Source organism: Thrips palmi, unplaced genomic scaffold (genome assembly GCF_012932325.1).
Source record: "Thrips palmi isolate BJ-2018 unplaced genomic scaffold, TpBJ-2018v1 HiC_scaffold_2, whole genome shotgun sequence".
In the NCBI taxonomy this organism is placed as follows: domain Eukaryota; kingdom Metazoa; phylum Arthropoda; class Insecta; order Thysanoptera; family Thripidae; genus Thrips; species Thrips palmi.
In genome coordinates this window covers 132120-154267 of record NW_023144629.1, presented here as the reverse complement: position 1 = coordinate 154267, position 22148 = coordinate 132120, and the positions used below count along the sequence as shown (strand labels likewise).

The window sequence follows — 22148 nt, the reverse complement described above, 5'->3', positions numbered from 1 at the left end:
TTTTCGGTTCGCGACCCCAAATTTGTAACAAAAAATTTCCGCGACCCCCGGGAAAAATTTCGCGACCCCACGCGACCCCTCCTTTAGCATGCCTTTGATACAAAGTGCGATAATCCACCTTAGTTTGGGAGCAGTATTGCCGCAAACTTGATCAAAACGGCCACAAATGTCTTCTAAAAATCGTGTTTTGGGCCGACTTTAAGCAGCCACTGCGTTTGATCTGAGGCGGTATTTCGTCCTCCCTCAACGGGCATTTGGTCTTTGGACCTTCCTTTAGCATGCCTTTGTTACGGAGTGTGATTATCTGCCTTAGTTTGGGAGCAGTATTGCCACAAAGTTGATCAAAACGGTCACAAATGTCTTTGAAAAATCGTGTTTTGGGCCGACTTTAAGCAGCCACTGCGTCTGATCCGAGGCGGTATTTTGTCCTCCTTCAACGGGCATTTGGTCTTTGGACCTTCCTTTAGCATGCCTTTGTTACGGAGTGTGATTATCTGCCTTAGTTTGGGAGCAGTATTGCCACAAAGTTGATCAAAACGGTCACAAATGTCTTTGAAAAATCGTGTTTTGGGCCGACTTTAAGCAGCCACTGCGTCTGATCCGAGGCGGTATTTTGTCCTCCTTCAACGGGCATTTGGTCTTTGGACCTTCCTTTAGCATGCCTTTGTTACGGAGTGTGATTATCTGCCTTAGTTTGGGAGCAGTATTGCCACAAAGTTGATCAAAACGGTCACAAATGTCTTTGAAAAATCGTGTTTTGGGCCGACTTTAAGCAGCCACTGCGTCTGATCCGAGGCGGTATTTTGTCCTCCTTCAACGGGCATTTGGTCTTTGGACCTTCCTTTAGCATGCCTTTGTTACGGAGCGCGATTATCGGCCTTAGTTTGGGAGCAGTATTGTCTCAAAGTTGATGAAAACAGTAAAAAATGCCTTTGAATGCCATTTTGATCCACTTTGAGACAATACTGCTCCCAAACTAAGGCCGATAATCGCGCTCCGTAACAAATGCATTCTAAAGGAAGGTCCAAAGACCAAATGCCCGCTGAGGGAGGACGACATACCGCCTCGGATCAGACGCAGTTGCTGCTTAAAGTCGGCCTAAAACACGAGTTTTCAAAGGCATTTTCGACCGTTTTGAACAATTCCGCCAGCCGGGAAACAGCCGCGACCCCAGGCGACCCCAACGTGCAGTCCTTTCCCAGTGCTTCGTGTGCTCCGGCGAGTCCGCGAGACACGTCGTCGCGGTGGAGGACGTGGCCGTACTAACCTCTACGGGCCGAGCGCTGCCGGGTCCCCGCCAGGCACCGCGTCAAGGACATGGGCCACGCCGACACCTCGCGGCCTCGCGGCCCCGCGGTCACCGGGGCACCCTGGTCTTGTCGCCCTGGTCGGCGCGCGCGAAGGGCTGCGGCGTGGCGCGACCGGCCACCGAGTCCCTGGCGGTGTCCTGGCGGAGTCTTGGCGGTTCCGGGGTGGCTCCCAGGGCGGTCGCGGCGCAAGGCAAGAAGGGCCCCAGCACGCAGGGCGGGGCGTGGCGGCGCGGCGCGGCGCGCGGCGGGGCAGTGCCAGGCTTGGTGCCAGGGCAGTGCCAGGGCAGTGCGAGGCGGCGCGCGGCCTCGGGGACGGCCTCGGACGGGCAGCGCGGACGGGGACGGCCGGGCGGGGCGTGGCGGCCGGGCGAGGCAACGGGCTCGACTGAACCCGGTGGAGCGGGGCCCGCGACTCCCACACCACCCACGCGCCCCGCCCGCCCCGCGCGCCCCGCCACGCCACGCGCCACCCCCCGCCCAGTGTAGCTACCGGGCCGGGGCCCGCGGAGGGCCTGGAGGGGGCGCTGGGGGTGGCAAGGGCGAGGCGTAGAGACGCCGCCGACCCAAATCCCTACCCTGCAACAAAAGAGGGCTGCACCCTGGGTGCGGCCTGGGGTCCGCGCCGAACGCAACGAGTGCGTGCTTAACTTAACGGCCGCCGCTGTGCGTCCAGTGTACCGAGAAGGAACCCTTCCTCGGACCAGGGGGTCTTCGCCTCCCAGAGCCCCTCCCCCGTCCTCGGCGTCCTCCACCCACACTCGCACCGCCCTCGACCGCCGGGCCCCGGCCGCGCAGCCTCTCTTTGCCGTTTGAATTTTACAGGGCCCGTTTGAAGGGCATGCTGCCCCGTTGCAACGCGTTGGGGCTCGCCAGCCCGCCCAGCCCGCCCAGCCCGCCCAGCCCGCCCAGCCCCTCGCCCTCGGCATAGCAGTCGTAACCGAATCAGGAAATAAATAACTAAAGACAAAGCAAGCGAACGCGGCCGGTACTGGCGAACCCGGCGGCGCTGGCGCAGCTGCCTGGAACGCGAACCCTGGAGCCTGGAATGTGAACCCTGGAGCGTTAAACCTGGAGCCTGGAACTCGAGTCCTGGAGCCTGGAACACCGCTGGGAGACAACGCACCCAATTCGGGCACTCGAAAAGCAGTTAGCGGGTCCCCACCAGAACGCAATTAGCGCGTCATTTTCCGCTGCACACTCAACAGTCTCGAAACCCATGTCAGCGCTCGTGTCTGCTCTGTTCGCCCGTCGTTAGTATTTTGTTGTTGATATGTTGTTGCTGTTGTTTTTGTTGCTGCTGCTTGTTGTTGTTTCCTCCCACTAGAGCTGTGCTGCCTCACGGCGATGTTATCGGCCACCACTCTCTGCACGCCGGCGATACGCCGTTGACAGCCCGGCCTATTGTGCTGTGCATCCTTTCACCGCCTCCGCCAAGCCGCCCAGCCCCGTCCCGCCCCGCCCCGCCCGCCACGCCCCGCCCCGCCCCGCCCCGCCCCGCCACGCCCCGCCGCGCCCCAGTGCGCGTTGACGCCGAGCTCGCCGCAGTCGCCGCTCGTCCACCAGCCCGTCAAGGCCATGACTTGGCCGCACCGTCTGGCCGTGGTCGTGGTGCTCCTCCTGGGGGCGGCGACGGCAAGGGCGACGGCCCGCCAGCGCGCTCGCAGTCCGCGGCCGCACCAAGTACCCCTCGATGACGGAGACTGGACGCTGTACAACGAGGCCGGAGGTGCGACCTTTCGTCGAGGGGGCACTGTAGAAATCTTGTGTCCCCTTAGCGCTAGAAATCTCTGGGAAATCTGAAATCTTATTGCCCCGCAAAAGGCCAAAAACAAGCTAATTTTGAGCGGAATAACGGTTAAAATCTTGCGAAATCCGACGAAATCTTGAGCCTGAAGAAATCTTGTGTCCCCAAACATCCAATGTGGTTGCCCCATCGGCTTTCGTCCCCCTTTGTTTTGGTTATTGGGTTGAAAATTGGTTTTGATGCTTCAGCTGGCGCCTGCAGGCTGAAACGATGCTCGGTCGTTCTGTCTCTCTCGCACTCATAGGGCGCTCCGTAGGGGTGCGAGAGAGACAGGGCGACGATGGCACTGCCTGTGAGTGCTCTCGTATCGAACTGAGGCTCACTAACGCCGCCTGACGCAGGCAAGCCGGTGGCCGGCAGCATGCCCGGGGGCGTGTACTCCGACCTGCGCGCGGCCGGCGTGCTGCCCAAGGACCTCTTCTACCGCTTCAACGACCAGGAGTACCGCTGGGTGGCCAAGGCCAACTGGACCTACGACTGCTTCTTCCAAGGCGAGTGACCGAGTGCGACGCACGGATCTAAAGCGAGAAAGTAAGTCTGAGAATGTCGACGTCAAACTGCGCCACTTGCAGTGCCGCGCGACGTCCTGGCCAAGGACAAGCAGGTGCTCGTGCTGCACGGCGTGGACACGGTGGCCGAGGTGAGGCTCAACGGCCGCGTCCTGGGCGCCACGGACAACATGTTCGTCCGCTACCGCTTCGACGTCAAGGGCGTCCTCAAGGTAAGGGTGTGTGGGGCTTCGGGTGGAACCGCGGGCCGCGGGCCGAACACTTGGCTAATTTTGACGGGCAGTGCACTGTGCGCGCCGCACCGTGCCCGTCGTGCCGCCTGCGCTCCAAAGTCCACGCGTGAAGCACGCCCTGCCCCGGGGGGAAGCGTGGAGCATGGGCCACGCCAGCCCAGGGCCCTTCACTCGAGTCAACACGGCCTAGACATGTCCGGACGACGGCCAACACACAGTGCTATCTCCAAACCAAACCCATGCCAGTCTAACCTTTTACCTGCTTTGCAAACTCAAGAGTGTGCCAGGCATGCACCAAGAAGTGCACACACACTGGTGCATGCCTCAGGCACACACTTGCCGTCGCTTATGCGTGCATACAAGCAAGTGTGTGCCTGCCATGGCATGCACCAGGAAGTGTGTGCCTGCCAGGCATGCACTAAGAAGTGTATGCCTGCAGGCATGAACCAGGAAGTTCATGCCTGGCACACACTTGAGTTTGCAGAGTACATTACGAAAATGCTATTTTATCTTATGCGTGAGGACAGCGGTTTTCAACCTTTTCTGACTCGCGACCCATAAATGGTGAGCACAAAATTATCACTTCCCTAGAAGTTTCCCAGGAAAATAAACGATCGTGTCCTGAAGAAAAATTCTCTTGGCCTGCGGAAATGGTGGAGTCGTCAGTCGCGTTGTAGCGAGTCACGCCTCCGTGCACGCGTGTCCTGCAGGACACCGACAACAGGCTGCGGGTCCGCTTCACGTCCCCCGTGGCCGAGGCGTGGCGCCGCGCCGCCGAGCAGGCCAAGCAGTACCCGGTGCCGCCCGCCTGCCCCGACGCCGCCTACCACGGCGAGTGCGGCGTCAACCACCTGAGGAAGATGCAGGCCTCGTTCGCCTGGGACTAGGGCCCCGCCTTCCCCTCCATGGGGCTGTGGTACGTACGGCCTGACGCAGTGCTGCCACCGAGGCAAAACTTGACGCGATTCACCGGGATCGAAAGGATTGCCTGCCTGGGCAACTTCTTTGCCCGAGCGTTGTAGGCAGGCTGGCAACCCTTTCTACACGTGTGCATCGTGGTGGGGGGGCACTGTCAAGGCCCGCCTTACTTTTGCCGAGAGTCCGCGCCTGACCGACCCTCCTACAGGAAGGGCGTGCTCATCGAGGCGCACGACGCGGCGGTGCTGCGCGAGGTGGGCTTCACGGCGCGGCCCGCCGACGTGGTCCACAAGTGGAAGGCCACGGTGCGCGTGCACTGGGAGGTGGGCGTGCGCTCCGGGTGGGACCCACCCCGCGCCCTCATCACCGCCACCCTCATCGGCCCCGACGGCAAGGTCGCCGCCAGCCAGGACGTCCCGGCCGCGCTCAACGGGGACGCCGAGGGCGCCGGCTTCACGGACGTCACGCTGTCCCTGCACAATGTGAGCCAGCCGCTCCATCGCTCTGCCTCTGTCGCGCTCACGGGGCGCCGCACCGAGCGCCGCACAGTGGGCCAGAAGACTGGTGAAGGCGGTCAAAACCCCGGAAGCGTTTTGAGCTCTAGAGTGGCTAAAGGGGACTCGAGCCGACCGCTTGACCCAACCAATGGATTGCTCTCCGGACGAGAATCCGTTGGTAGGGTCACGCTCGGTTCAAGTCCCACTTAGCGACTCTGGTGTTCAAAACATGCCCAGAGTTTTGGCCATCATGACCGGTCTTCCAATGACTTGACTCTCTTCCCCGTGCAGGACAAGGTGCAGCTGTGGTGGCCGAGCGGCTACGGCGCGCAGCCCCTGTACACCGTGAACGTGACCCTGCGCGCCTTCGCGCACTGGGGGCAGGCCGACCGCGGCGACCTGTGGGACCAGATGACCGTCAGGACGGGCTTTAGGACCGTGGAGCTGGTGCAGGAGCCCGTGGACCAGACCGACCTCGCCAAGGGTGAGTGGAGACGTGGCCGATGACGAGCAGGCAAGTTCAAAGTGTCGCCACACTGCCGAGAAATTTCCCACGATGCGACAGTCTTGAAAGAGTCGCCTGCCCGCGAGGAGTAGGCAATATCGGGGTATTGCACTCGAGAAGGTGCCGCCCTTTGGCAGGTCAAAGCTGCTAACTCTTCCGACACTGCGAAGCATCTTAAGAACGGCTGGTTTGGCTGCCCACGTCGCAGGGATCCTTAACTTACCTCATAAGGGCATCATAACGTTATAGTAAGAGTTAAAGTTATTACCCTTAACTTCTGACATCTTTTCAAAAAGGTTAGGTCATTTTTTTGTGTTTCGAATCTGCCACGTCGCCCATTTACCGTCCCACGCTGCACCGCGCTGCACACAGGGCTCACGTACTTCTTCCGGGTGAACGGCGTGCCCGTGTTCGCCAAGGGCTCCAACTGGATCCCCGCGCACGTGCTCCCCGAGCTGGGCGCCGACCCCGGCGTCGTCCGCCACCTCCTGCACTCCGCCAAGGAGGCCAACATGAACATGCTGCGCGTCTGGGGCGGCGGCGTCTACGAGTCGGACCTGTTCTACGAGGTAGGTCCACCGGGTCCACCTCGCCGGCCCTGTTCGCCATCCTTCTTCTTGAGAACCGCTTGCTCGGGGCCTAGCGCCTGCGAGGTGGGCCATCGCTGCGGCTCGCAGCGCACCTCTGTGGAGACGGTGGCCTACCTGGCCCCTGTGAAGACGACAGGGCCGAGGTAGGCCACCATCTCCACAGAGGTGCGTTGTGGCCCGGGCCGGTGGCCCACCTCGCAGGCGCTTCAGGCCCAAGCAAAAGGTGCTCAAGAAGAGGGCGGCTGCACCGGCCCCGCTCAAAACGAGCGTTCTGTCATTCTGCCCCGCAGCTCGCCGACGAGCTGGGCATCATGGTGTGGCAGGACTTGATGTTCGCGTGCGCCATGTACCCGGTGGGCCCGGCGTTCCTGCAGTCCGTGGACACGGAGGTGCGGCAGCAGTACCGCCGCATCCATCGGCACCCCAGCGTGGTGGTGTGGGCCGGCAACAACGAGAACGAGGCGGCGCTCAGGGGCAACTGGTACCGCACCCAGGGCCCGCTGTTCGAGCAGTACCACCGCGACTACGTCAAGCTGTACGTGGACACGGCGCGCGCCGCGGTGCGGGCCGAGGGCCTGGCCACGCCCTTCGCCGTGTCCAGCCCCTCCAACGGCGCGCAGTCCGAGGCGGAGGGCTTCCTCGCCAAGAACCCTTACAGCGCCCTGTACGGCGACGGTAGGTCGGCGTCGGTGTTGGAGGCGGCCAAAACTCCAGACGCGTTTTGAGCTCCAGAGTCGCTAAATGGGTCTCGAACCGAACGTGTGACCCCACCAATGGATTGCTCTCCGATCGAGGAATCCATTGGTGGGGTCACACGCTCGGTTCGAGTCCTGTTTAGCGACTCTGGAGCTCAAAACGCGTCTCGAGTTTTGGCCGCCTCCACCGGTCTTCTGGCCCACTGTGTGTTGGTCTTGACCGAGGGGGTAAACACTCCGAGAAATCTTGTACAGAGTACTCGGTATTACGCTGTATTGCGGGGATATTACACGAGTATTACGGCATGAAAATGCCAAAATTTGGCACATTTGGCCCAAAAATGGTATTACATTTACGTGTATTACGCGTAATACACGGTTTTTGTGTACAGGGTATCACACGAGTGTTTACCCCCTCGGTCTTGACGAGCACCCGCGCGACGTGCTTATGTCCGCGCCCTGTCCGCAGACCACCACTACGACTACCTCTCCGACGGCTGGAACCCCGCCGTCTTCCACAACACGCGCTTCGGCTCCGAGTACGGCTTCATGTCCTGGCCCGCGAGGTCCACCATGCTCAACGCCACGGACGCCGAGCACGCCGACGAGGACCTGGCGCTGGGCAGCACGCTGGCGGCGTCGCGGCAGCACCACCCCGGCGGCAACCTGGAGATCGCCATGCAGATCATGCAGCATCTGCCCATGCCGCGCGACTTCAACAAGTCCAAGCACTTCGACACTGTGGCGTACTACAGCCAGGTGAGGGGAAACGGACAAACAGGTGACCCTCCGTCGTCATGGAGCCCAAGGTACTGACACGTGGCGAGCTTGCAGATCTACCAGGCCATGGCCACCAAGACCGAGACCGAGTTCCTGCGGCGCTCCAGGAACCTGCTGACGCCCAAGGGCGAGGGCCGCACCATGGGGGCGTTGTACTGGCAGCTCAACGACGTGTGGCAAGCGCCCTCCTGGGCCAGCATCGGTAGGGAAGTGAGACGTCCCCGTCCTCGCCGCCGCGTCCCACGGACTTCTGTCTCACTCCCACTTGCTCTTTCCCCGTCCGCAGACTTCTCCGGCCGGTGGAAGATGCTGCACCACTACGCCGTGGACTTCCTGGCCCCGCTGCTGGTGTCCCCGCACGTCCAGGGCGGCGCGCTCGTCGTGGACGTGGTGTCCGACGCGCCGCGCTCGGGCGAGCTGCTGGTGCACACCGACGTGATGGGCTGGGACTCGTTCCGGCCGCGCGCGCAGAGCGTGCACGCCGTGACGATGCGGGGCGCGGGCACGGTGCGCGCGCTGGTCAAGCCCATGCGGGCCGTGCTGCACGAGGCGGGCTGCTCGGAGAACGCCATCTGGGGCTGCGTCATCCAGTTCAGGCTGACGGACACCGACAACGCCACCCTCGCGGAGAACTTCCTGTTCCCCTTCTCCCCCAAGGACACCCCCATGCCGACGACCACGTTCCGGGTAAGATTGGGAAGGGAGAGGAACTTCCCTGTCCAGGTCTGCGGCGAGGACAGTGTACCATCCAGTGTACCGCCACAATCGGTTCAACCAGAGGACCTTCTCCTGCTTGCAGTGGACTAGGGCGGGGGGCCCTTACCCCGGCTCGCAGCACCAGCGCTGGGATTACGAGTTGTCTCTGGCGACGTACTCGCCGGCGGCCTTCGTGTGGCTGGACGCGGGCCCCCTGCGGGGTCGCTTCTCGCGCAACGGCTTCCACGTGACGGACCCCCATACACTGGTGCTGCGCTTCCACACCGACCAGCGCTGCGATTTCATTGAGCACCTCACCATCAGAGCGCTCAATGGCCAGGGCTAGTCCACCTTCAGCAGGGGTTCGAATTGAGTAGAATTTACCTACCTACAGGGGAACGTGTTGTGGCTTGCCAACAATAAGTTGTCTGTTGTCTAAATCTTAAGATTTTTATGTGGCCTTGGAAAAAAATTTAAAACGTATAAAAGTTGTTTTTTTTTATTTTTAAATTAAAGAAAAGGCATAAAAGGCAATCACAGATTTATTAGCTTGATACAAAAGCAATTTTTAAAAATTAAGTAACTCATTAGATCATTAATTTTATAATCATAAGTTAAATAAATTACCCGATGAAACAGTCTGTAGCGCCTTCTACATCTCTATTCCTATTACCGTAGATACAAAAGTACAAAGAATACCCTATTTTTAACATGTTCTTCAACATAGAAAATTGATAATTATTGTTTTACAAAAACTAAAACAAAAATAACACTGAGAGTCAAATGAAACACCTTCTTTGTGGTCCCATGGAAGTGTGTGGAGTTTGATAGAAATGGAATAGCAAGAAGAAAATCCTTTGAGGTAATGTTATTGCCTGAAGGAATGTAGTTTGTGTTTCCACATAGAAGAGAAAAATGGAAAGATGATAGAACTAGTGGAAGAGGTAGATTGAAAAAAAGAGAGGATGAACAAAACCAAACTATGCTAATGGACACATGAGCAGATTAGTTGTTACGATTCTAAAAATGAGATTCAAGAAGAACCCTAGCACTTACTGAAGAGGCACTTAACTAAATTTTTATGTCATGAACACTAGAATTGTTAGTACAATTTGACTTCAACTTCTGAACCCCAATATTTTTTTCCGTGCAGTACCCAAAATGACTAGAGAAGCATAATAGTAGGATGCAAGTTCGGTATGACTAGAGAGTCCGCATCAGCTTAAGCACATTTGCCCTATTAGGCTCACAGCAAAGTGTCCCGGCGACGCAGGGGTGGAGGGCCGCTGTTGCAAACAGAAACAGATTGGAAATATAGGTTTTATATTCAAGGAGTTAAGAAGAATGGCACTGCATGATTCCTCTCTAAAGATGATAATTCAAAGTCGTGAGGACCACAGAAACAAGCATGCATTTTCAAAATTACGACCCACCACAGGATATTAATTTAACTCTGTAAGTAGTAACTGAGCAGATACTCCTTACAAAGTATTAATGTCAAAGCACATCATCATGCAATACTTCAGCAACATGCATGCAATCAGCGCAGTATTACCAGTAATTAGGTTTTCCACAGCCAGGCTATTTCAACTGAATTATTCAGTTGAAAAGAAATATGTCATAAGCAAGTCAAGAATGCACACTGCCTGAGAGAAAAGTCAAGCACAGAAGAGACTGATTAATACACACACTCCATACAAAACAAAACCCCAGTTCTTTTGTCAAATAAGCAAATTTACTGACCTACCAAAGTATTCTGTTTGGTTTATGAATTTCTGAACAGGTTGTAGATAGAAGAAAGATGCGGAACCCTCATGTTGATGAACAATTGCGGTCAAAGTTTAACCTACAAACATTTTTCATGCAATTAATTATTGGTTACTGCCACCTTCATAGAGCAAAAGAAAGGAAAAATAAGTTGCGGTAAAAAATAGTTAGAAAGAAAAAATTAATTGTTGAGAAGAGAAGGATGATGCCTGTCCCGAAGTGAAAGCACAATGACAATGAGAAGAAATATCTCAATTAATAAGCGTATTCTCATAAGCAAATTTGTAGTTTTGCAAAATTAAATAGAATCTGAAGCCTTTAAATAGAATCTATTTTTCTTACAAGATATGGAAGACAAGATGTTTACATTTTCAAATCACAATGCTCATATTAATGCACTCGTTTTTATGAAAAAAAATTTAAGGGCATAAATGGTACACTGGTTCAGAATATTTCAAATACTGTTCACAGAATAAAGCAAAGTTCTTCTACTTCTACTAGCTGGTGGGTCAATCTAATTTGCATAAAACACATGCATGCCAAGCCTGTTACCTTATCATGTTGAGAGGGTTCATATGAGAGAGTGAAGGCTCCTTCATCAGTGTTGAAGAAATATTTAACGCAACAAACACACAGCAAAGTAACAAAGGACCAAATATTGCTCCTTCACTACCCATACAGTATACCCCTCCAGCCACAGATAAGCCAGTAAGGTATGGGTGACCCCTAAAAATCAAGAAATTTCTTTGGTAAAAAAAAAATCTAATTTAGCTAGTATAGATGAGCAGTGGAGAAAAATACAGACCCTTTTATTTCTTCATAGACCAGGCCATTAACCCATGAAGTTGGAATGTAAAATGCAAGAATCATGGACACTGCAAGCATGGACTGTCCCTGAGCAAGCCATAATTCTAAAACAGCTGGAATGCAAGCCCAGTAGGTTCCAAGGAATGGCACAACCCCCAGTATGGAGGCAAGTACTGGAAATCAAACAAAAAATTGCCACAGTAAAGAAATCCTATTGACTACCTGCAACTGATAGGGGAAAGGAAGACAACAAATTACCTGATGGTAAATAAACCACTTTAACTCCAAAAAGTGTGTGAATTAACCAGGCCCACAGGCCATGGAACACTGCCATCTTGAAGGAAGCACGAAAGACATCACCCACTGCTCCATCTATTGCAGTGGCAATCCTATGAATTTGCAATTATTTTAACAAAACAATATTACAGAACAATGCTTGCTCAAAATTTTTAGAAGATAAAAGTAACATCGTCAGATTAACTTACTGATTTCCACTGCTTGGGCTAACACTTGCAACAAGTTCGACAGGGCGATACAAGCTTCCACTTGAACTTAGCAGATAAAACAATGCAGTAAAGAAAACAACCTGAAATAAAGACAATGGTGAGTTTCATACACCATACCATGACCATCACGACAACAACTTTCAAATCAATCAGAGTAGAGTGATGACAACTTACTGAATTGATTATAAAGTTAATTACAGCTGAGCCTCCTCCAAGAACAACAGAAAATATTGTCACCGATGACTGGAAGAGAAGGCTTACATTTCCTTTTAAAATGTCCCAGAGTGACTCAAGAAGAGATGAAAGCATGCCAACATTCTCCTTTCCAAACTGCATTAGCCCATCAAGGTTCAGTAATTCTATTTGAAAAACAAAACAAAAACCCAACAACAAATAACCAATATTTGATTAACAGCAGTGCGCACAGTCCTTATGAAATTCACACAGGAAAGGTAGACCTTACCTGGAGTTTTCATTACACCATCCAGAAAGCTCTCCCAACTTGCGTACACTGCACTTGAGGACACTCTAGGCCCCATCGCACCTGGAACATCAGTTGATGTCATCATCCACGCTTGGTAAATGCGATCCCACAACTCAAGGACTCTCTGTTCCAGAAGGTCAGCTTTGTCGGCATCTGCATTTTTCAGCATTGCATGTACCTGGGGAAACAACCACAATTTTGTTTTATGAGCATTCAAGGACTGGCCCCTCTATTCCAAGCTCACGCCGCACCGGATTACAAAAGACTAACCATACTGGATATACTTTGACGGCCATATAAATAAGCATTGTCCAATACAAGATGCAGCTTTTCCTGAACTCCCTCAGGAAGCAAGGCCAAGATTTCTTGGTTATTGCTCAGAGTGTTGTTAATAGCATTACCAGCTACATGAACCAGGTGGATACCTTCTGCATACACCTTTTAAAAAATTAAAAACTGTATAAGGCATTGCACCACAAAGAAATTGAGTTTGGTTGAACTCTGATGAGTTGAAGTACCAACATTGACTGTAATGAAGATGGTTGTGCTGAGAAGGAAGACGAGCAAAGCCAAAATGACAAGCACACTGGCAGCCGAATCCACCGAGTCCCGCAGGGAATGAAGAATTTGTTGCCGAAGAGAAATTTGAATCTGGAATTGATTTTTAAAACAATGTTTTTATATGAAATATTCACGATTTCTTGAATAATTAAGAGCATGAGAGTGGGCACCTACTTTCATAAGGCCTGCAACAAATGGTGGACAGAGTGCTTCTTTCCTGACTGCACTCCACTGACTCAAGGACGACAGAAGAATCTCAAAGTTTGCACTCATCCACTTCCATACACCAAAATAATGTCCTTAAAAAGTATTCATTATAAGTATGCAATATTTTTTAGTTTAAACGCAAGTCTAAAATCTCTTATTCAAGTTTTCTCTTACCTAGATTTTTTATCAGGTACACAATTATAGTGACAGGTAGGAAATGAAGAAGCCACATGTGGTTCCAAATGAAAACCGCCAGACAAGTCCAACCCAACACATACAGGCACTTCTCACTGGTTATTCTATCACTTTCCGGAGGTGGAGCCCTCAGGCTTGTTGGCCGAACAGCACTGACAGCCTGTGCTCTCAAGTGACTGTCCAACTGCACACAAATGCGTAACACCATCAATCAAAAGGAATTAAGCAAGATAACATTTGACAGAAAAACTGACCGTTGCAAGGGTGAGGCTTCTTAGGGTGCGGGTATTGGGAAGGGAAGTGGCTTTTGCAAGGAGCTAGATTATGTATGTGATTTCAGTCACTTCAAAATCAGGACAGTGTTTGGGAGTTCACCTCTTGAGTGTCAGGGTGGGGTGTGACCTACCTCTCTAGGTGCTCTTGGCTTAAGAGATCCGTCAACCTCAGATAACGAGGTATTTTGTAAATCTCGCTCTGTAGCATTGCGGCTTGAATCTGCATCAGTAATTTTTGGCTGCTCCTTAGAAGTGGGATCTGATCCAGTGGAATCATTTGCATCTATTTCTCGCGGTATAACAGGGAGTGACTGCTCACAGAGTTCAACAATAAGTGCATACTATAAGACAAAGAATAATTACACAATAACAACATTCTTTGGGGTGAGGAATTAAATTAGTACCTGAGTTGGCATCACTATGTCCGATGACTGTTCGCTGCTTGTGGCGCTCTTCATCAGCGCTTCAACTAAGGACAAATGTCGTTCTGCCAAAAGAGAAATAGGAAAACTGTAAAAGTTGTAAAAGTTCACGATCATCATGAATTTTGCACTTTGATAACTCTACCTTTTGAAACTTTGTAGCTGTCACTTGCGGACCACCTCTCATAAAAATATCCAAACAAATAGACTGACTGAAGTAAAGCAAAAGCGAAAACTTGGTAAGACGATCCAACAAAGCGGGCAAAATAGCCAGCTATAAGACACCACATTACGTAGCCTCCAGCAGAAAAACGATAAGATACATCTGGATTCCACCAAAGTGCTAGTGTAGTGAAGTACCCACACAAGTATGTCACCACCTAAAACAGATGATAAACAAGACATGTGATATAAGGTACAAAGTGTAAATGATTTTTGGGACCTCAAGTTCAAAAACTTACCACAGGGCCAGTTGAAAGGCCAACAAGAAAGTTAACAAGAGCATAAAAAGCATATGCCATTCTCCACAGCACACACAGGCAACTTTGCGGAGTGTACCCATACAAGATCAGCATGAGAGGCAATGCTGCACTTAGGTAGAAGATGATTCGAAGGTTCTTGTAAATCAGGTCTCCAATTCGGTCGGAGAAGCGATCAAAGGCGCTGACAGGTATCATGACAAATGCAACAGCGATAGGGGTACCTCTTGTTTCCAGGACATCAATCCAGTTTTTGACAGAATAAACCAGGGAGTATTTGAAAGGATGTAAGACGGAGCCCAAGAGAAGAGCCCACAGAAGAGGTTTGAGGAATGGGTCCAGAACGAACACCAATGCATAGAAGGCTGCACAGCAGACAACCAGTAAGAGCATAGCCAGGGCATTGTAGAGGGCATTTTTGAGAGCCTTTTCATGCCCCTGAAGACCCAGACTGCCTCCAAGGAAGTTCCAAACGTTGTTAAAGGTCGTAGCTCTGGCGTTGGCCATTCCCTTCAAGTTTCAGACGTCCTTGTTCGGACACGATCAGTCGAAAACACACACCAGCCTAGCCTCACTAGCAACGAACGCTTCAAGTGTCGCGGCTAAGATGTCACGCATTCCGAGAATAAATACACAAAATAAACTAATGCCCTTCCCATCTGTCTTTGATCATGTTCTCCTCTTCTGTGTTGTTGTTTGGTTGGGTTGGGATTTGAGCAGGTTGCACTATGAGAAATTGCTGCTCGTTTGGAAACGGACAAAATCTGATTATATTTGGCTGCTCAATTTAAAGTGTCTGCATAGGGTATGCAAATTTGTTCCTGCTTTTAACTCGTAATCTAGCGACCTTTGAGAAACTTCGTTTGCTTGGAATACGCAAAGAAAACACCGAAACGCCGCGCCTTTGAAGCGGAACCTGGAACACACCCTTCCCATGAGTCACCATCCCCGTTTCTAAGTTGTCAAATGTTTGGGTCATTCGGAAAACATTCAAGCAAGACACGCCCAGAGGTTGGGCTTTTTTAGTGAAAGTTGTGAGATTTCCGAGGTAATTTCATAGTGGGCATGACCCCTGTAATTTACTGAAGATTTTGGTTGTAGTGAGCCGCGCGTCCGACGCGTATTAAAGGCATATACGTGAAATCCCTCCTTGTGTACTTAGCACTGTTCGGTTCTGTCGTTGTTCCCATTTTCCTCAGTGAGTCACTTTCCGGAGGCGAGGCTTTACTTTGGGACGTAGCAGATTGTTTGCGTCCGCGCTTTACCTACTTGACTACTTTGCGTAGGCATTTCCACTCATGAAAAGACTAATTTCGTGTCTACCATAACCACTTTATTCTTGTTGCTCGGCCTTATCTCTACCATTGATTAAGTGAGCCCCCCTGTCAAATTCTCATTTTAATTTGTTTGGGATCGAAGCAGTTGTTAAATTTTACCATATTTATGTCGTAACATTCTAGCTTTGGTTGTTTCAGGCACAACCATGACTGCCGATCAATTTGGTACCATTACTTTAAAATGGGATCCAAAGAATTTGGAAATTCGGACTATGTCTGTAGAGAAGACATTAGAGCCCCTTGTGCTTCAGGTGAGTACCTTCGGAATGTTGATGTGTTTCAATATTGTTTGTTTCAATCCTAATGCTCTGGTATTACTTGTCATAAGGTCACGACACTCGTCAACACAAAAGGACCCTCAAAAAAGAAGAAAGGCCGTTCGAAGAGAGCTCATGTGTTGGTGGCTGCTGTGGAAAAAGCTACAGAAAATTTCATTGAGCGTGGGGAAATGATCGCATATGAAAATCCAGACATTAAGTCTGAAATGCTGTCTGCTGTGGAAGAAGTCCGCAAGACTGGTAAATATACCTAATAACAAATAACTGTATTTCTGAAGTTAATGTTTGCTCTAACCCCTTCCTGGTTTTTATTTTTAAGGTGCTGCTATGAGTCTTGCTGCACGAGAGTTTGCAGATGATCCTTGTTCTTCTTTGAAAAGAGGAAACATGGTCCGAGCTGCTCGTAATTTGCTTTCTGCTGTCACTAGACTTCTTATTCTAGCTGACATGGTTGATGTACATCTCCTTTTGAAGTCATTGCGTGTTGTTAGTACCTTTGAGTTCACCCTGAAGTTTCATTGAACCTTAGCAAGGAACCATTCTGTGAAGAATTTTTCTCATGTTCTCAGGTAGAGGACGACTTGGAAAAGGTTAAAAATGCTTCATCACAAGTGGAGTTACTGGACAACATCAAAGCTTTTGGTCGTAATGCTTCTGAACTTATGAACCAAGCTGCTAAACGGCAGCAGGAGTTAAAAGATCCTCAGTTGCGTGATGATCTGGCTGCTGCTCGCGCTGTTCTGAAGAAACATTCCACTATGCTACTCACGGCATCAAAGGTAAATCTTATCTTCCAATATTCTCAAAGAGACAGATGGCGTACATTATTTGTGCCAATATTAATATTCTATTAAATTTAGGTGTATGTTCGGCACCCTGAGCTTGCTGCTGCAAAGGCAAATCGAGACTACGTCTTCAAGCAAGTTTGTGAAGCTGTTACGACCATTTCTGATGTGGCCCAAGGCAAAGGACCACAAATACCACAGAATCCCTATGATGGCCCTGGAGAACTAGCTGCAGCTCTTGATGACTTTGATGTAAGACTTGGCATCTCAAATTAGCTATGGCCCCATTGCTGTTTATTATAAATGCTGGTTTTGTTTCCTCACTTTTGGCATGTAGGACCGCATTGTCATGGACCCCCTCGCCTACAATGAGGTTCGCACACGGCCGTCCCTGGAGGAGCGCCTGGAGAGCATCATCAGTGGAGCTGCACTCATGGCCGATTCAAGCTGCACCCGCGATGAAAGACGGGAGAGGATCGTCGCCGAATGCAATGCAGTGCGCCAAGCTCTGCAGGAACTCCTGTCTGAGTACATGAACAATGTAAGTATGCCCTTTTCTTTCTTTCTTTTTTTTTTTCCCTCTTTGGTGCTCTCTGAGATTGTACATAGTCCATTGTTTATCAAGGCTATTATAATAGCTGTGAACATGTGAGCAATTGTAATGATATTTTTTTGAGGGTAATTTTAATGATTCTTGTACCTGAATGGCATCTGTGCTTTGTGATTCATGGTAATGGCATTTAAGCTTCTAGCTTAACAAAACCTCTTTGTTGTTGGTTTGTAGCAAGTGCAAGCTAAAGCTGCGCGGACCTTGCTGGTAAATATTTAATCCTTTGTTTTGAGTCATGCCAGCCCCCAATAAACTGGATAAAAGCAGTGTTCATGTTTGTTTTGCTTATGCTAATGATTGTGCAATCAGAATTCTTCAGGCAAGCATAACATCCCCTTCTTCGACTTAGCATTACTTGCTCTCTTGTCAATATTCTGTTCACTTTTCAGTCTAGATTTTCTTCTGTGTCTCTATGTGTATCACTTTGTGTCTGTCTGATTTTGGTTGGTAGATGGCTTTTCCTCCTAGCCGCTGGCCTCTTAATTTCACTTTGTCGTGTCAATGTCTTCATGAAGTTTTTGTAGAGAGCAATCTTTCACTCTCATGCTTCTGATCTGCTCCAAAATCACCTCACAGTTCTGTAACTTGAAAACTATTATATTCTTGTGCCTTTCAGATGGGTGTGAAGGAGCCTACCGAAAACCTGGAGCGAGCCATCGACCACATGTGTCGCAAGACCAGGGATCTCCGACGTCAATTAAGAAAAGCTGTTGTGGATCATGTCTCAGACAGGTTAGTTAGTTTAATTTAATCGTAAATAAGACAGACTAATTCAGATTTTTTTTGTTAATTTTATTTTTATTAGGATGGAAGCATCGCACTTGAAGGACTTGATTTAATTATCTTATTTGGTTTCAGCTTCTTGGAAACCAATGTGCCATTGTTGGTTTTGATTGAAGCTGCCAGAAAAGGACAGGAGAAAGAGGTTGAAGAGTATGCTCAAGTGTTTACTGAACATGCTAATAAGCTGGTGGAGGTAAGTACTTTTTCTACTAAGTTTTTAGTGAATCAGTCATTACTTTTTTCTTATGTTACATCTTATAATTGGTCTTATTTTGCTAGGTTGCCAATTTGGCGTGCAGTATGTCTGGCAATGAAGACGGTGTCAAAATGGTGCGGTATGCTGCAGCACAAATTGAGACTCTTTGTCCTCAAGTGATCAATGCAGCACGAATTCTGGCCGCTCGGCCTCAATCCAAAGTTGCTTTGGAGAATATGGATGTGTTTAGAGATGCCTGGGAAAGCCAAGTGCGCATCCTTACTGAGGCTGTTGATGACATAACCACTATCGATGACTTCCTTGCAGTTTCTGGTAAAGAAAATGCTCTGTGTTATGATAATTATACTGTATTTTCACATTTCTTATTTTATTGTGTGAATTTATGGTGTTTTTTCTCTTGTAGAAAATCATATTTTGGAGGATGTCAACAAATGTGTGTTGGCTCTTCAAGAAGGGGATGCAGATACCTTGGATCGTACTGCAGGTGCTATCAGAGGTCGCTCCGCGAGAGTAGCAAACGTTGTTGGTCAAGAAATGGACAATTATGAGCCGGGTATTTACACAGAACGTGTTCTGGAGGCTGTCAAAGTTCTGCGTGAGCAAGGTTTGTTTTGATCTCGTTTGTTGTTAGACAATTGATCCTTGTTGGTACCTTAAAAATATGTCGTCTTCTCTTTTCTAGTAATGCCCAATTTCGCCCAGCGAGTGGAAATTGCAGTAGATGCACTTTCATCCAATCCTGCCAAAGAAGTTGATGAAAATGAATTCATTGACGCCTCAAGGCTGGTGTATGATGGAGTCCGCGAAATTAGGAGGGCTGTTCTCATGAACAGGGTATGTTATCATGAAGAACACTTCATTACAAGGAAGACCACAGCATTATTTGACTACCAGTACATAATCTTTATTTGTGTTCAATATTTGTATTTCAGAGTGATGAAGAGCTGGACCCGGAAGATGTTGAATTTGATGAGCACTACACCATTGAGACTAGGAGCAAGTGTAAGGCATACACTGTAAAACTACTAAACTGGTATTTTTCTGGTTGGTTTATTTGTTAAATTTAACCTGTGATTTAATTTCTGTTTTGCAGCAAGTGCCCATACCAATGAACATGGTGTGGATGAATATCCTGATATCAGTGGCATCACTACAGCAAGGGTATGTATCTTCTTTTCAATTTCAAACTACTGTATGTTCTATGTAAAGCAACTTCAAAATTTACTCCAAATATCTCTGAATATCTTGCAGGAGGCTATGCGTAAAATGACGGAGGAAGACAAACAGAAGATCGCTCAGCAAGTAGAACATTTCCGAAGCGAGAAGTTGAAGTTTGATCGTGAGGTTGCCAAGTGGGATGATACTGGCAATGATATCATTGTACTTGCCAAGCATATGTGTATGATTATGATGGAAATGACAGATTTTACTCGGTATATAATGTTCTGCTTATCAAATCCATTGAGATTGTTTGTAGTATGCATTCTTTTAACCTTGCATGGACATTTTCCTTTCAGTGGCCGTGGACCTCTGAAAACTACAATGGATGTCATCAATGCTGCTAAGAAAATCTCAGAGGCTGGTACCAATTTAGACAAATTTACAAGAATGATTGCGGATCAGTGCCCAGAGTCATCAACAAAGAAAGATCTTCTGGCATATCTACAACGCATTGCTCTCTACTGCCATCAATTGAACATCACTTCCAAAGTGAAAGCTGATGTACAAAACATTTCAGGAGAGCTAATTGTATCTGGGGTAAGTTGAATAAATACATTTCTTGGGGTAAAGTGTCAATTTGATCATATGCTTACTAATATTGGTCACCATATGTTTAGTTGGACAGTGCAACATCCCTCATCCAAGCAGCTAAAAACTTGATGAATGCCGTCGTCTTGACTGTTAAGGCTTCCTATGTAGCCAGCACAAAGTATCCACGACAGGGTGCTGTTTCAGTAAGTACAAATGTTCTTTAGTTTGTTAAGACTATGAGGTATTTTTTGTAGATCCTTTTTAAAAGAAACCAGAAACTTGAAACATTACATACAGCACTGCTAGTAGTGCATGAATTGTATGACCGTAGTGTCTCACATTGATTAAAATTAGTAAAGCTTCATTCATTCGGCACAGCACGTGAATGTACTGTTCGAGTGACTTACTTCATCATTTTGTCAACTCTCTTAGTCATCTTTATGATTACACAACTTTTGCACACACCCTCCCTTTACTTGATTATTGGATGATCTTTGGTAGATGATTGACTCCTCTTTCCTAACTCTTTTCACATCACATGGCTTCTTTCTACAGTAATCTCATTATAGAAATATTGTTTTTCTTTAGGAAGTGACAGACAGGGGATTTGAAAAGCGAGACTCCTCTTATTTTTATTTCCCCATCACTTCATCATATGCTATTCTGTACAGCGTAAACCTGGTTGGTTAGCGAGTTGGTTCATGTTTTTGATGTTTGTTTGGCTTTGGTTTAGAAAGTCTATTTATATTTGGTCTATTTACCACTCTTCCCCACAATAACAAACACTAGACGTATTCTGGAAACTGCTAATACTATCACTAAATAAAAGATTCAGTTTTTTGTTGTTTTCTTTTTCACTAACAATAAGTATGAGGAAAAGTAGCGTTGTCTCTGTAACATTCTTCCTATTTACGAGCTGTGTGATTGCTTGCTGGAACAATTTTTAAACAGTGTGTAGTGTTGCATTCTGTTGAAGTTTTCTCACCCTTTTGTCTCCCCTGAACTCCAATTAATTTTTCATATATTAATATTTTGCCTTTTTGCAGTCTCCAATCGTTGTATGGAAGATGAAGGCTCCTGAGAAGAAACCTCTAGTGAGACCAGAGAAACCTGAAGAGGTGAGAGCCAAAGTCCGTAAAGGCTCTCAGAAAAAAGTCCAGAACCCCATCAAAGCTCTGAGTGAATTCCAGAGTCCTGCAGAGGCAGTGTAAAGTGTTAATTGAACCATGATTGTTTGCACAAAGGCTTGTAACATGAGCTGTTTTCGTTTTAATTTTCTTCATCCACATCTGTGTCCTGAATCGATGTCAAATTACTTCCCATTCCCATTTCTTCCTTTTTTTTTTCTTTCATGTGTATGACTTTACTAGTAGACTGATTTATAGTTCATCCAAAGGCCTCTTTTATGTATATACATCTGTCCAGAATTATCAACTTTGCTAGGAAACTAAAGTTTTGGTTTGTAGACCAGATTGCATTTTGCTTTGTAGTCCGTTCCTTCCTTTATCCACACTGGCATATTTATTTATTTTATTTGAGAGGTGTATTATTTTATTTGTATGTTTAAAGAAATTTTATTTCCATTTGTTATATATCATTATATTCATTATGATTGGATGTTTTCATGTGACTTAATAATTTCTTACATTGTGATTTTACATGTAAGTATTGCTGGTATTTTAAGTTTAGGAGGAAATCCAGCAAGAAATGAGTGGTTGAGGCAACATTGAGCTCTCAATAGTTTTTTTCAACAACCATTTCTTGCTGGAAGTTAAAATAAAGTGATTGTTTTCTCCAGTTGTAGTCTATTTTAATGCACTTTACGTATATCGTATCTTTATTATTTTACAAACATAATCATGTATGTTAAATGTCCACTTTTCGTGCCAATGGTCTTAATTAAGGGCAGCCAAACAATTTTTATATTGTTGAGGATGGGGATTCAGTATTAGCATCTCGTACATTCTGTATTCGTTTACGGAATTGTGTGTGACAGACCTTAACTTCCATAAATAAAACACAAATCAAGTATTGTATATGTAACTTTGTACCCAATCTGGAATAATAAAGTGTATTGCCTTGTATTGCATCGAGTCTTTTCCTCCCAAAAGAACAAGGAACATAATTTCCCAAACCAAATCAGGCC

At 48.3% G+C, this 22148-nt stretch overlaps 3 protein-coding genes across 13 annotated transcripts; 2 read left to right on the top strand and 1 right to left on the bottom strand.

Annotated features, from left to right (window-relative positions):
- The first annotated feature begins 2866 nt into the window (after positions 1 to 2866).
- Positions 2867 to 9178, top strand: LOC117646791 (beta-mannosidase-like). Its single transcript, XM_034388004.1, is given in 12 exon segments — positions 2867 to 3036; positions 3456 to 3605; positions 3687 to 3835; positions 4567 to 4772; positions 4983 to 5256; positions 5563 to 5755; positions 6149 to 6345; positions 6657 to 7041; positions 7531 to 7820; positions 7896 to 8043; positions 8128 to 8528; positions 8641 to 9178. Coding segments are annotated over 12 exon segments (2787 nt in total). The 5' UTR covers positions 2867 to 2885; the 3' UTR covers positions 8884 to 9178.
- LOC117646793 (transmembrane protein 245) lies at positions 9062 to 15049 on the bottom strand. Of its 9 annotated transcripts, none has more exons than XR_004587802.1 (17): positions 14223 to 15049; positions 13907 to 14141; positions 13744 to 13826; positions 13471 to 13650; positions 13044 to 13248; positions 12837 to 12961; positions 12624 to 12752; positions 12372 to 12539; positions 12081 to 12279; positions 11792 to 11976; positions 11597 to 11697; positions 11370 to 11500; positions 11110 to 11284; positions 10857 to 11030; positions 10281 to 10383; positions 10093 to 10183; positions 9062 to 9823 (listed from the first exon to the last, which is right to left on the bottom strand). XR_004587802.1 is itself a non-coding variant. In XM_034388009.1 (15 exons), the coding sequence occupies exons 1-15, from the start codon at positions 14745 to 14747 to the stop codon at positions 10350 to 10352; spliced, it is 2649 nt and encodes an 882-aa protein (XP_034243900.1). In that variant the 5' UTR covers positions 14748 to 15049; the 3' UTR covers positions 9062 to 10349. The 9 variants fall into 9 exon arrangements, 2 of the variants coding, with proteins under 2 accessions (XP_034243900.1, XP_034243899.1); XR_004587803.1 differs by having other exon boundaries at positions 10285 to 10383; XR_004587801.1 differs by having other exon boundaries at positions 10093 to 10383.
- A 97-nt stretch (positions 15050 to 15146) lies between these two features.
- Positions 15147 to 22086, top strand: LOC117646792 (catenin alpha). 3 transcript variants are annotated; one of them, XM_034388007.1, is made up of 19 exons: positions 15147 to 15288; positions 15716 to 15828; positions 15906 to 16095; positions 16175 to 16341; positions 16425 to 16634; positions 16716 to 16892; positions 16978 to 17181; positions 17867 to 17982; positions 18109 to 18226; positions 18313 to 18562; positions 18654 to 18854; positions 18933 to 19084; positions 19183 to 19252; positions 19344 to 19411; positions 19502 to 19683; positions 19768 to 20008; positions 20089 to 20205; positions 20591 to 20683; positions 21049 to 22086. In XM_034388007.1, exons 2-19 carry the CDS (start codon positions 15724 to 15726, stop codon positions 21211 to 21213), a joined length of 2826 nt encoding a protein of 941 aa, XP_034243898.1. In that variant the 5' UTR covers positions 15147 to 15288; positions 15716 to 15723; the 3' UTR covers positions 21214 to 22086. The 3 variants fall into 3 exon arrangements, with proteins under 3 accessions (XP_034243898.1, XP_034243896.1, XP_034243897.1); XM_034388005.1 differs by lacking the exon at positions 20591 to 20683 and having other exon boundaries at positions 15148 to 15288; XM_034388006.1 differs by lacking the exons at positions 15147 to 15288; positions 20591 to 20683 and adding an exon at positions 15468 to 15612.
- Positions 22087 to 22148: the final 62 nt, after the last annotated feature.